General features: G+C 38.2%; 1 protein-coding gene across 1 annotated transcript in view; it reads right to left on the bottom strand.

Annotated features, from left to right (window-relative positions):
* The window catches only part of LOC110103547 (actin cytoskeleton-regulatory complex protein PAN1), a 30156-nt gene extending 15576 nt beyond the window's left edge, over positions 1-14580 (bottom strand). The window contains exons 1-4 of the mRNA XM_020832311.2: positions 14050-14580; positions 11085-12252; positions 10382-10573; positions 10001-10203 (exon numbers count right to left, since the gene is read on the bottom strand). Of these exons, the coding sequence (XP_020687970.1) occupies positions 10001-10203; positions 10382-10573; positions 11085-12252; positions 14050-14193 (1707 nt within the window). The 5' untranslated portion in view covers positions 14194-14580. The remainder of the gene's footprint in view (positions 1-10000; positions 10204-10381; positions 10574-11084; positions 12253-14049) is intronic.

Consider the following 14580-nt stretch of genomic DNA (forward strand, 5'->3'; position numbering starts at 1 on the left):
AAGACACACACGACAAGCATGCTCTGATACCAAATTGATGCAAGCAAGAAATTAGAAAAAAAAACTAATTTTTGCTTGCAAAAAGATAACAATTCCTAGGATAAAAGAAAATACATAAAATTCTCAAATTTAAATAAAATACGACAAAATACAACTTTTATAAGATAAAAGACTCTTACAAACTTTGACACAAACACAAAATAAAGACACCTAAAAGGAGCTTGCATTCGTCGAGAAGAAAGATACAGGTTGGGTGGTCACTTGCGACGAGAAGAAAGAGATTAGAAGCCGAGACGAAACATAGCTAGCAAGCTATAGAGAAGAGAAGAAATGGGGGACATAGCTCACAAGCTATTCCCAAAAAAGAAAAAACCCTCGATTTTTTTTACTCCAAAAATCAGCACACAACAACACTCTCTAACATACAAAACATCTAATATTTATAGGAGAAAAGGGGAGCCAAACAGCCAACTTCCACCTCCAACTGAACCAATCAGGCAAGGGGAAGAGGAAGACCAGCAGGCAACACAAAACAATTCCCAAAAGACAACACAGGAACCGGGTAGAGGAAGCCACAGGAAAACAGCCAGGGAAGAAACCGAAAAGCCAACACAGAAACCGGGTAGAGGCAGCCACGAGAAAGCAGTCGGGGAGGAAACCAAGAAGGCAACCCAGGGAACCGGAACCAGCACCCAGCAAACAGTCACGGGAGCACAAGGGAAAAAAAGAGGAGACATAAGAAGGGGAAGAGGCAAGCTCCAACTCCACATAATGAGCTAAAAGAAGAATACTTTTTCAAATTTATGAGCTAAGTAGTGTAATTACTCCTCCAAATAATGAGATAAACATCAGCTCAAGCATTAATGAGCTAGCACCAAGAAGATCCCAAGTTTTCAGCTCAAAACCAAAGCAGCCAAAGCCCAACCCGTGAGCAGTCAAGGCCCAAATCGAGAGAAAGCAAGCAGCCCAAAGAACAGAAGGACCCAAGATGATTTGACCCCCCCCCTGCCTACCTCAGAACTCATCAACAACAACATCAAGCCTTTATCCCACTATGTGAGGTCAGCAACATGAATCCTTTTTTCTCCATTGTGCCCTGCTAAAAGTAAAATTCTCAATTAAATCTAATAAAGAAATATCATTTCTAATATTTTCTAACCAAGACTTTTTAGGTCTACCTCTATCTTTCTTAACATAAGTTAAATCGAATACATTTACTTTCCTAACCTGGTCATCAGAAGGCCACTATTTTATGTGAACAAACCATCTAAGGCGACTCTCTCTAATCTTATCTTCCACTGGAGCTACTCCAACCCTTTTACGTATATGCTCACTTTGTATCATGTGTCTAAGAGTAAGGTCACTCATCTACCTAAGCATCCTCATCTATGCAACACTTCACTTAATAGTATGATTCTCTTTTAATGGCCAACATTCTACACAATATAGCATTGCAAGTATAACAACCATCTTATAGAATTTTCCCTTAAGTTTGAGGGGGACTTTTCTATCACACGACAAGCATGATGTATTCCTCCACTTCAACTATCCAACTTGAATTGTACTAATCATATCCCCATCTATTGCACCATCACTTTGAACAATAAACCCAAGATATCTAAAACGTGTATTCTTATTAATGAGTTATCACTCAAAGTCACAATCCCCCAAAAAGAACTATTATTTCTAAAATTATAATCCATATATTCAATTTTAGATCTACTCAAATGAAAGCCTTTAGACTGTACGGTTGAACTCCATAATTCAAGTTTACCTTCAACTCCCTCTCTAATCTTATCAACAAGAAGAATATCATAAGCAAAAAGCAAACACCAGGGTACAACCTCTTGCAAATGTCTAGTGAGAACATCCATGACTAAAGCAAAAATATATGGGCTTAAGGCTACCGCTTTCTTGTTGTTCAGCTCTCTCTCTCTCACACACACACACACATTCCCTCTCTACCTCTTGCTCACTCTCACTCTAGTTATCATTAAAATCAAATGTAAATATGAATTTTTCATTTGAATCCAAATTCAAATCTCCAACCACGTCCATAATATACTGCCTCAATTCCTAAAATCATACACTAAATTCATAAGAATAAAACATATTTATTTCAAATCATTAAACTTTCTTTTAAACTCCCATGACAAGCTTATAAACCATATCACGTCTGAATGGATACTCCTCAAGCTTTCCTCTGAAGGTCTTCTTGTCATCTCTCTTCTCTTGTTGTCTAGGTCGTTTTGGACCCAACACTGCCTTCTTTCCCTGTGTGCAAATCAACTCTTTCCATTCAAACATAGGCTCAAGCACTTTTTGGTTACTTGGTTTAGAGCATGTTTTCATTTTAATTCCTTAAACAAGAGGCCATAAGTTAAAGATAAGTCAACTTCCTTACATTGTCCTTTTCTCCTTCCAATAACAATGGATATTACTTACTACCCAATTTTGATGCACCTGAGACTAAGTTGTCAAAGATGAGTGAATTGGCTCCACTGGTAAGCCAAAATTGACCATCAAGTTTGATTTTCCAAATAACCACCATTTTAAACAAAAGAGCATCAATACAACCATAAGGGTGCATGAAGATCTCCAAACTTTCCTAGATTAAATTCCATGAAACAAATACACCAAAATGAGACACAAAAATGACAGGGACAAAATGGCACGACAAAAGCATTTAAAAAGTATGACATGATACAAGGTAGCCACAATATTTTCTTTAATAAATTATTAATTATAATGCATAATTAGAAATATTTAACATCAATATTTTCTATTTCAAGGAAAAAAAAATCAAAGAAGCATAAATCTTAAATTAAAGGTAAGGCAACAAAGTTAAAGTCATAACTGAGCATAGAAGTAAAGAAAAAGAGCCATTGAGCAGAAGAAAAGGTTTACAAAGATACAATAAGCAGAGATGGAAAGCTTCAATGACGTGAGAAATAGTAGAGGAACACAATACTAGCAGACGAGCAAAAGGCTTGGTGGAGGAGGCTAGATGAGGAAGCATGCTCGATAAAGAGGAACAGCTCATGAAGAGCTCAGCAAAATGAACGATCATAGGCAAGAAGAGGCAGCATGCAAATTAGAGCTCCTTGGGCACGTCAACAAAAAGTCGACAACATGAAAGAATCAATAAAGCACAGAGATAGTTGAATTTTTGTTTTAATTTTAACTTAGTTATACCAAACCAAACAAATATATATTATTGAAAAGGTATCTTACGCGTCTTGCTTCCATGAGGGACATGAGGGACATGCTCACATGCCTGGTTCATTCCAACTCTAACTTTAGGAAAAAATGAATACCTCATACATGATTTTAAGTATATCAAACATGTGTCAAGCAGTGTTGAGGCGTGTTCTAAATTTATAAATTAATGAGTGCTTCAAAGTTTAAATTCTAAGTCTCATTGATGAAGTTCTTGAGGATTTATAAAAAAGAACTTTTTGTCAAATATGTTGTAGATGAAGTAGTCCTCCCTTCATCTCTCAACACAAGTTGGACTTCCCATTATCTCTTCTTTGTCAGGATGGATTTCCCATAATAGATTTTGCATTCATCTCTTCTGCTTCAAGATGGATTTCCCACTAGGAAATTTCACCAACTAAACAACAACGCAATAGTTCTCCAGTTCTTCCATCATTAATACTTCAAACCTCCATAGCACAGTTATTTTTAGACCGGGGAATTGATGTCCCGTAAGACTTACTTTAAGTTGTCACTAATAGCATCATTAATGAAGTTTCTAACATGGTTTCTCCCATATTTTATGTTAGTTTTTCTCTTGTTTTAAGTTAATTATTAGCGGTTAAAGCATCATTGTTCATTTATAATTAATTTTGTATCTAGTTATTTGTATAAGAAAATCTTTCCATTTTTAATAAGACTGATTTCAACCCCCCTCATGAATGATTACGAATTCACATTTCCTACTTTGTATTTTGAGAATTTAGTACCTTACCTTGAGAATTCAACACGATGTTCTAAGGAATCAATGTAAACAACTTAAGAAAGCGCTATTTATCTATCTTTTCTATTACATTTTCCTTTTTCTCCTCTCCTAAATCCCTATGTTTAGGTAGTTCGGCCACATTCCTTTTATAAGAAGTAGCCTGCCTAGCTAACGAGGTGTAAAATATAAGCTAAAACTGATAGAATGCAGAAAAAGGCAGCTCAATAAATGCTTGCCTTGGTCAAGTAAATTTCAAATCTAACCACCACGGTTGCTTCAAATGCCACAAATACAATCAAGCTACTTATTAATAATCATTCCACACAAAAACAGGTTAGCCAAACAAATAGCGAATTTACATATAGAAAATCAAACCTGGTTACATATTTACTAGGCATGTCAAAATCAGGTTGCCGTTCGAATTTGGGTCGAACCCGGAACTGACCGGACACTATTTGACACAACTTGAACCCGATCCATTTTTATAAACGGGTCATAAAATTAAACCTGGACCCGAACCGTCAGGTTTCTGGGTTGACCCAAACCGACACAAAACATGATTTAGCCGAAGTAGCATGTGAATGGGAGGAGCACCGTAAGAGGTGGACGGTGAACGCCAGAAGAGGCGGATGGCAAACATCTAGACTAGGGGTGTAAGTGAGCCAAGCCGGCTCGAACTCGACTCATTAACAAGCTCGCGAGCCTAACTTATCGAGCTTCGAGCTCGAGCTTGAGCCTACAATCGAGCTCGTATCATAAACGAGCTCGAGTTTGAGCTCAACCCGACTCGACTTGAAAGCTTATCAAGCTACTCGATATATATATATATATTATTTTTTATAATATTTGACAGCTTAATTTTTTATAATATCAAACAAGCTCGAGCTTTTCAAACGAGCTCGAGCTTTTGAGTCGAGATCGAGCTTGATATTTTCTAAACAAGTCGATCTCGAGACCACTAATCGAGCTCGAGCTCATTAAGATTAAACGAGCCATACTTGATAAGTGTGGGCTCCGAAAAATTCCATTTTGATGATCCCGACCTCTCCGCGCCATCCTTCAATTTTTCTTTTAAAATGTTTGTATGACGATGATGACAGAGAGTCTTAACTAGATTAGGTTCCGGGGGAATTTTCAGAAGGCAGATTGGGTTTTAGATAAGACACTACCCAGAGATTTCGCCCTCATTTTGTGAGGACTTTTTTATCTGAGTTCTGGTTTCCTATAGGCGCAAGCCCCTATAGTTAATTACCCCTCCTGATAACAGGAGAGAACTTTCGATTAAGGCTAGTCATTAAGGATGTCGAATAGGTTATAAACCTATCATATAATAGCAATAGTTTAGGGTTTTAAATCTTGAATTTGGATTTGAATTTTGAAATTTGGAATTTGAAGTTTATCACCATGAACTTAAAACTGGTGGTGGGGGGAATGAAGACGAGCCCGATCAAGATCCCATGGTTCCGTCGTCCCGGGCTGCCATGATCCCTGGTCTACTTAGTCAGAGGAGGTAGTCGACCCAACCTGATAGAAGGCACCTTGTCGGCAGCCATGGGTTGCTTCGTCCAAGAATACCTTGTAGACCTGGGTTGGTGTTTGTCTAAGGGGATACATCTGAATCCACCTTAGCTAACAGAAGGCTTTATGCCTATCAGATATATCCTATGATTCATAACTCAAGGGTTTAACGCCTTTAGGGAACATACGGGGTTTGGCCGTGATCGTAATATAATGGTGTCATTTTGTGGCAAAACCACCCGATCAGAGGGCACGTGCCACGTCCCTGTTGGCAAGAGTCTATTTGAGGATGAATCGTAGTGATACACCCGACATGCATTTGCTCTTTGTGAGCTGAGGTTAATTTCAAATTTATCACCCCCGACAAACGGTTGCGGGAGGTGGATGATTTTTTTAGTTTTGAGTTTTTTAGGTGATAGATTTTATTTCAAAAAATTTGGATTTTTATTGGATTTGAGATCTCCGGTTGAGATTTTCTATCAACACGGCCATCATCGGGGTGGCATTAAGGTCACATGTATTTTGTAGAATTTTGGGAGGCATTTTAAAATTCAAGTTATGTCGACTCCAATCCTCTCAAGGAGGAGGATGAAACTTGAATATTAGACCCGTGCAGCATTCTCGAATCGTTGGATTTGATACTTAGATATGACGATTGGAGTACATGCGGGTCGTAGTATTTGACCCTGCGCAGCATTCTCGGTCATTGGTGTTTGTACTTTTAACATGTTGACCGGAGCACATGCAGGGATTGATTTTAGTTTAAGGGATCATATTTAATATATAAGGGACATTTTAAAATATTTAAATATGATCCATTATATGAGAGTGAATTTTATTAGGAATGTTCCAAATTTTACTTTAAAGGGCTTTTACGAACGCCTTCTGTCCGCTTGCAACCATATATTGCGGATTCGGTAGCGTTGTTCTTATAGGTTTCATTTGCAGCAACATAAGAAGTATTCTTTACATAGCTTGATAAGAAGAATGCTTGTTCAATAGGCATATACGAGATAGTGCAGATTATGTAGGAAGAATTATCTTGCTTGCTAACAAAGTTCTCTATTCTTCCGTAAGAGATTGTGTTAGTGGTTCGTGAGAGAATTATATTGATACTGCTATAAGTTCTCCTATTCTTTTCCCCGTAGAGAGATCATATTTTTGCTTGTAGGCAAGTTGTTATGGGCACTACAAATTCCTAATCACTCACTCATAGGTGAATTGTAGTATATCTTGTAGTGGGTAATTAATATATTAATCTACTCACATATTTATAGGTAAATTATGATATGCCGCTCATCTATCTGATTAATATTAGCTCATATAAGCAACACAGCGAATTATATTCATTACAATCATTTTGTAGTTAAGGCGACCCTAATAATTTTCTCATTATTTGAGTATAAGGTCTTTATGAGAAATAATCACAGTTTTCAAATCATCAAATTGTGATTCCTCTTAATTGTTAAACCGCATTTATGTATTGCTCATTATAAAGTTTTCATGTAACATCTTATGATCTCTTACACATGGCCATGGAATGATTAGTCACGTCTCTGCAAAACTACAAGATTAGGGAAATAGGCGCCTTTTGTTCGGTTCTAGTATAGAACTCTGGAGAGGTAACCGGTAGTCTCTTTAACATATATCCTCATTCTATGGAAAGAAATAATTTATCATAGATGAATATTCTTTCAAGAACTTTTTATATAGAGCAATGAGATTCCTTCAAAATTGTAAAGAGCTTGCAATTAGTTCTTTTTAATAATACTATTTATTATTATAACCATGTTTTTCAATGGACAATTTTTTTTATATAGTTGATGCTTTAATATTTAGTAGGTTTTTTCATTCAATGACTGTTTTGTTATTTTTTTTCAGGTTTTTTGGTTGTAGTTCATTAGTATAGACTTTGTTTCAATTTTGTTTAAATTTATTTAACGTCTTTCTATTGTATAGTCATTTAGTAATTCTAGGTATCTTTATATTGTTGTATTGATTTGAGTTCCAAATATGTTAGTCCGATCGAGTTAAGTCCAAGTTTGAATTTTAGTCACCATATTTATTGATGACGAAATTTATTTTAAATTGGATTTTAAATTTGAATTATATCAGTATCATTACAAATTTTTTAGTCCGTCCTTTCGTTGTTCATCTAGTTTTTTTTAGTTATCTGGTGATAGATTTCGGCTAGCCTTCACTGTCCTCTTCACCACCGGATGGGAGTAATGTCGGAGATCGCACGTGCGATAAGTACTGTTCCCGCCTGGCCGGATCAAACAGATTCGATTTTACGGCTGTGCGGAGGTCTTCAAATAGTTTATACAAATTCATACATTCTTCAGTGTATCTATAAGATCGAGGCGGTATGTTCTTTCCAAATTTAACATTGTCTACCCGGATCAAGATTCGCGGCGTAATTGGTTCTTCAAAAATGTAAAATCATCATACCCGTTGGGATCAAAGTCACAGCGTATGGTACTTACTGACACCTGCTGGAAATCCCATTCTTTTATTTTAATATGTTATTATTTTTTTTTATAATATATATTATATATATATATATATATATATAAAACATATATTATAAAATAATATATATTATAACATAATATTATATATTATATGAATATAACATAATATATATTATAATATAACATCATAATATATACTATATATATAACATAATATATAATACATAATAAATATTATATATTATAACATATAATAGAGAGAGGGAGAAGGCTCGGACTAGGGCAGAGCCCGATCGGAGACAGGGAGGCGGGATCGGAGGCACGCACGGCGGAAGCGGAGGCGGAGGCTGGTCTGGCCGGAGGCAGGCGGGTCCGGCGGCGAGTCCTTCGTCGACGGCAGGCCGGCGAGTCCTTGGTCGGCTGGAGTCGACGGCGTGCTTCGACAGGAAAGGCGAAAGGTAAGTTTTGAAACTTGATTTCTTCTTCTTCTCAGTGTGTATGAGTGCGTGAATGTTAACCGAACGAGAGGAGTATTGTTTTATTTCGTGAATGAGGCGGTGGTTGAATCGTCGTGAGGTGGGACCGGCAGAGGCGGTTGTGTCGTTTGGGGCTTAAGTCGGTCGGGAGCGGTTTGTCCGATCTGGCGTGCAACAGTTACAGTCAACAATAAGGCAAATACTTGACTCGACCCGACTCGTTTGCACACTAATTTAGACCCATCGTCTCTAGGAAGCCGGAAGGAAAGTCGTCGAAGCCGAAGAAGAGGAAAACCAAAGATAGAGAAGAGGAACGTCATTGAAGCCGTGGAGCATTGCGGACTGCGGAACTAGCCTAACGTTTAGGAGTAGGATTTGAACCGAGCGCCAACGGACAGCGGGGCCACTAGAGAGGCGGATGACGAGGTTCATTTACCGCGAACTTTGGGAGTTAGGGTCGGGTAAGTTGCCATTCAAGGTCAACCGGGTTTTTGAAATGAATCTATTTGTCCAAATCCGACCCGTTTGACAAATGGGTTGACCCGTTTGACTAGGAATTTTTAGGTCGGGTCAAATATTGACGCCTCACATATTTACTCAATGCATAAGGCCTAGCACATTATTGTACCTATCACAATAAATGCTTGTCAGATTGCACCCAATATTAGGAGCAACCCTTACTGTACAAACAAAAGATATTTTACGAGGATAAACTTGTTACTAACGTGAGAAAAACCAACAAATAGTCTTAGCAAGCATATTACTGTAACTTTAAGCCATCTTCGACCGGTCCCCCTTAAAAAATATTTAGCACTCCCACTTCTTCTCCCTCATCACTTCCCGCCAATAAAAAGGACACTCTTGTGGCTTCGCAGCACTATCATCTTCCCCCTTAACAGTACAGCACTTTTGCCTGCATTTCATATTAAGTTCTGCACCTGATTGAGAAAGCAATGGCCACCATCAGTCCATGCTATCACAAAGAAAGCTAGCAAAACCATCCACTTTGTTATCAAGATCAACATCGCATGCATTTCCTGTTGCATCCTCAACTACACCACACCAGTGCTCAATCAAAATGTAACCAAAACTAGGTCGAAAATTCAGAAGTGGGTCATTAGAGACAGATTCTCATATATTATTGAATAGGCATGAATGGTGTTCATCGGAGATCATTAATGCTGGTTTTGCATCTGAAGTACAGATATCTCCCATTAACAACATAGCAGTCACTAGACATTAACAATGATAAATTTATTAAAACTCCATCACAAAAACATGTGAATAAATAGAGAAGAACAGAAGGCAACTCAAACCATTTCTTGGACACCTACTTCAACCATAAAATTAAGAAGTGGACAACCATTAAACGTTTATATTGCACAAAACAGTCTTCACTTACATGTTATAAGATTCAAAATAGGTAAAAAAAAACAATGTGAAACCCTTTTAATCATTGAATCTAATATGACAAAAATATATTGAATCAGCATTTTTTAATATCAGCGTAAGGATACCATTGCCTCCTACTTGAAAAACCCATCATCTTCAGAAATTAAAGGAAATACCTTTTTTGGACCATCTGTAGCCTCCTCAAAGGCTTGCTCTTCATTCTGTTGATTCACCAGATTCACAAGAAATGGTGCCATCAGCCCTTGTTGCGATCGTTGGCCACCATCTACTTGATAAGGAACTGTAGATTGCATGATAGGTCTCATTCCAGTAGTGGGCACAGGGGGACGCGGCCCAGGAACCCCTTGTCCTGATAAGCCTGATTAAAAATTAATAAAAGACTTCAGGAGAGATTAAGGACAAACAACTGGTTGAATAATAGAATATCAGAATTTATCAGTCAAAAATAGCTTCTTATTAGAGAGAGAGAGAATGATTAACTAAAAACCCACTAGTAGAAATTTAGCTACCGGTGCTTGGCTGCTAAATTGGCTCACCATATAAGCCTGAAGGTTGACCAGTGGCTTGCAGCAAAGTCTCATCAAATCTAAGCACATCTGGAAGTAAAGCTGGAAGAGGACGCCCCTCCCTGAACCGCTGCATCAAATAAAGAGCAATACAAAATTCTCTAAACGATAGCATGCTATCATTATCTTGATCAGCCAAGTCCCACACCTGTTTCAAGACCTCTAGAAATGCAACAAACCAGTTTACCCGGTGAATAAATGAATTGTAAGAGCAGAATGCAAAATAAAAATATCTCAAATTAAGAATATACTAATCTGGATAAGAATATCGGAGAAACGGCCTAACACAAATTTGAAAAGGTTTGAAACCAAGCTATAAACAATGCTAAACTAAAGAATAATAAAAATGAAAATTTACTGAAAGATGCAGAAAAATGAGAAGTAAAAGAGAAAGATCTTTAGAATGATAGTGTCCCAAGTTTATGCGCATAAAATATGTAGAACAGTTATGCTTTAATAAAAAAGTTAGGAACTTGAAGTTAGTGTGGAAGTAAGACAGCGGAAACCTAAAAAAATGAGAAAAAAAATTCTGGAGGGAGGAAGGACCCAAATTTCTGCAAATAAAAAGGTAGATCACTTCTTCTTTAATTTGAGAAAAAAGTACATGCTGCAGATCATATGACAAAATACCCTAAAGATAGAAATTAAAGCAAACTTTGCAGCAAGTGCACACCTCTAGGAAGCTTCCAACTGAGGAACAAGTTCCGTGCCTGTTCACCAGTGATTTTTCCATCTCTATCCTTATCTACCTCCACAAACACCTTAGTGTACTTTTGAATATCAGTTTGACTAATTCTTGGCCATGGAAGCTGTGGCTGACTGGCAGAATTTGGAATTCCAGCTGTCAACTTAGCTGCAGCGGGTGATAAAGTGCTTTGAATTGGATCTAATGGATTTTTCAGCAACATTGATTGTGCTCCTGGAGGTGGATTACCACCAAGAGGTCGTACAAAAGTGCTCTGCGAGGAATCAAGTGCACCAACCTTTGAATTTTGAAATAAGGAAGCAGTTGGAGCAATTCCTGCTGAGCTAGGTGTGCTAGCAGAAGAAAAAGCAGCTGAAATACCATCTTGCTTTACTTGAGGAGTTGCCGAAAATGCATCGCCTCCGAAAGCAGAGTCCGAAGAAAAACCATTTCCAGATACAACCAAAGCTTTTGAATCCTTAGCATCTAATACACTGGTAGATGCTGAGGTCACTACTGCAGATGGTGTAGGTGACATGATGGTCATTCCAGGTGTTGTCCTTGCCGCAGTTGACCAGATACCATCCTGTTTTATTGAAGACACAGTGCCTTGGACAGGACCTTGTGAGGCAGCCCCAACAGAAACCCCACTGTTCATGCCAAACCAATCAGTCGATATGCTTGATGCTTTTGAAATTTGAGGCGCACCTGAGAAGCTGGTTGCTCCAGGCGGTGTTGGATTAACACCCTGTATCGGATATGAAGCAGCAGCAGGTGTGCCTTGAGGTGGTCTTGCTAGATGGCTGTTTGAAGGAGAAATCAACTGTTGATTCACAGCTAAACCAGGTGATATTCCCCTTGGGCCAGAGTTTTGTGATCCCATTGGGCCAGCAACACTTATATGGGGGGATGCTGGCATTGATATGCCTGACTGGGGCCTCAATGTGACTGAAGAGCTCATTACAGTTGCAGGACCATGTACGGGATTGATCTGAGGAGCAGGAATTTTTGCAGTAGCCGGACTGAACAACGCAGCCTTGACAATGTCAGGTGTTAGTTCACGGCCACTTTGAGCCACAGTAACTAGCTTCAATGCATTATAAAATTCTGGGCGGCCAAGGAAACCACTGTTGTTCTGATCAGAATACTTCCATATCTGCGTGAAGCTATAATAGTTTAAGTAAAAGGTAAAACAAGCATAGAATCTAGATAGAATTTCATCGGATCAAATAACCCAATGGTGCATTTTCTAAAATGTTTGAATCACTCGTCATAAGAGCATATTATGTACGTTGCACATCGGAGGGAAGAAGACCAGATTTAGCTGAATCGCAAAAAATACTGCATGAGAAAATTTAAAAAATATACAATAAGTACATGGATTACAACAAACAAGAATAAGCTCGATTCACAGAAGATATTATGACAAGTACTGAATTTGCTTAATCTCTCTGAGAGTAGTCATTACAAGTATCAAAGAAAATGAATGAAAGACAAGGACTTGCTGGTGAGGTCATTTCATAGGTAGAAGAAAAGACCTACGAAAAAAAAGGGGGAGAAAGGTACAAATTTCAACAACAAATTACACTGTCAGCTTGCTAATCAACCGCTGATATTTGCATCTTGGAAAAACTATGAAGTTTGCAATTTTGCATAATTGAATAAGAGTTCAAAAGAACACTGAAAATCACTAAATTGAGCTGACAATGTCCTTATTAGGCTAATCACAAGTCAAGTGATTAGCAATAAAGTGTAAGTCAGGATATCGCCTTATTAGACACTCAAGTGCAATTTACTTGGCAATCTCATATTAGCATTGTGATTAAAGCTTGCCAAGCCACGTCCTAAACACAGCTGAAGCATGAAATTGTTAATCATATTACAAGTTTACAACATGAAGATCTTACAAGTCTTAGCAAAAAGTATGGGGCAAGACCTAAATTAGAAAATCCAAAGTTATTTATCCACATAAATCCTTAACCACTTTCAAATTTGTACCTTAAATCTTTACGAATAAAGTACTTACTCCCTCCTAACATGAAGCTTCCAATAATTTACTTGGTCCAGCAGATCAAAAACACGAGATATCAAATTCTGCAAGATTCTGGAGTTCAAGAATAAAGCAGAACCCATACCCATATAAAAAAGGCTGCTGATTACCACACCTTACAACATGCATGCACCAATGACCAGTATACTCATAGCTCAAGAACCAACCCTCTCCCTGTTGCTAAGTAGCGTCATTAGAAGGTGTCAGAGGTCAAAGGGTTACCAGAAATCCTTAATCAATAAAGTAAGAGAATGACTACCTCAAGATAACTTTTTTTAAAACACTAATACTAGGTAAAAGCGAGCATCACAAACCAAACATTTCAGCCTAAATTCTCTTCTACTTCTAATAAAAGGATAAATTTCTTCATTCTGTTTCTTCGAAGAAATGATATCTTGAACTCAGAAAATGTATCAAGGGTTGAATAAAAAATTAATGCCTTGACAGTCTAGTCCAGATATCTCTCAAAAGCATGCTTCTTGGCGGAAATCTACATAATGTCTGCCAAAGCGAATCCAATAACAAAAATAAGAAGAAAATGTACATCGAATTGGTGATGTCCATTTAGAGGGTAGATTTGAGAAGGCTTGTTGATTAGTAACTGGTTCGATCTCTTTTCTCAATGTCAACCATCAATCTCCATAGCATCTAAGTCTCATACCATAACGAATAATCAAACAAGATCCCAGAGGTTCATAATTGAATTTCCATGCAACTATCCAACCAAAGCACAACATATGATATTTTGAACGCAAGCTCAGCAAAGAAACTACTCCAACTAAATGGCATGCATGACTGAAGTCAACCATATCTCAGTAAGCAACTCGAGAACAAACAAGGAACCAACACTGAAACACAGAAATAATGACTTAATTATCACGGTACTAAACAAAGACAACTAACATCAGCTAAGACTGGTTGGGGCAAATTAGATCCTTTAAAGAAAGCAACGGCTTCCGAGCCGCTGATCCTCCCATCCTGATCCAAGTCAGCTCTCTTGAAGTACGCCTCGAAGGCATCAAAGTTCGGTGGCCGCAACGTCGCCATCTATAATCGAATTCCCAAGATCAGATTTCGGTGCCGATCCCTAGTCTCCTCCAAAACATCAATCCGGCGGTGGAATCCCAGTCGGATTTTGTAAATCCCGCCGCCGGTGTCCAGGAAAGATCGTACCAAGGGTTTAGGAGATCTCCTTGGGAGAGCAGCGAAAGGCGGAAACAACAAATGGGTTTTACTCGGCGGATAAGAATCTCGGAGCGATCTGCAAGAGGTTGGGAGATTCGATAACAAAATTCCGCCTCGCCACAGTCATAATTCGTCGTCGGATCGATCCCACGGTTGTAGGGTTGCAGGTCGCTCGATCGACGACAAGAGAGGACTGTAAATTCTCAATGAAGGCTCTGGAAATGGAACTTTGCTGGCGAAAATATCCAA

Source organism: Dendrobium catenatum, unplaced genomic scaffold (genome assembly GCF_001605985.2).
Source record: "Dendrobium catenatum unplaced genomic scaffold, ASM160598v2 original_scaffold_254917, whole genome shotgun sequence".
Lineage (NCBI taxonomy): Eukaryota > Viridiplantae > Streptophyta > Magnoliopsida > Asparagales > Orchidaceae > Dendrobium > Dendrobium catenatum.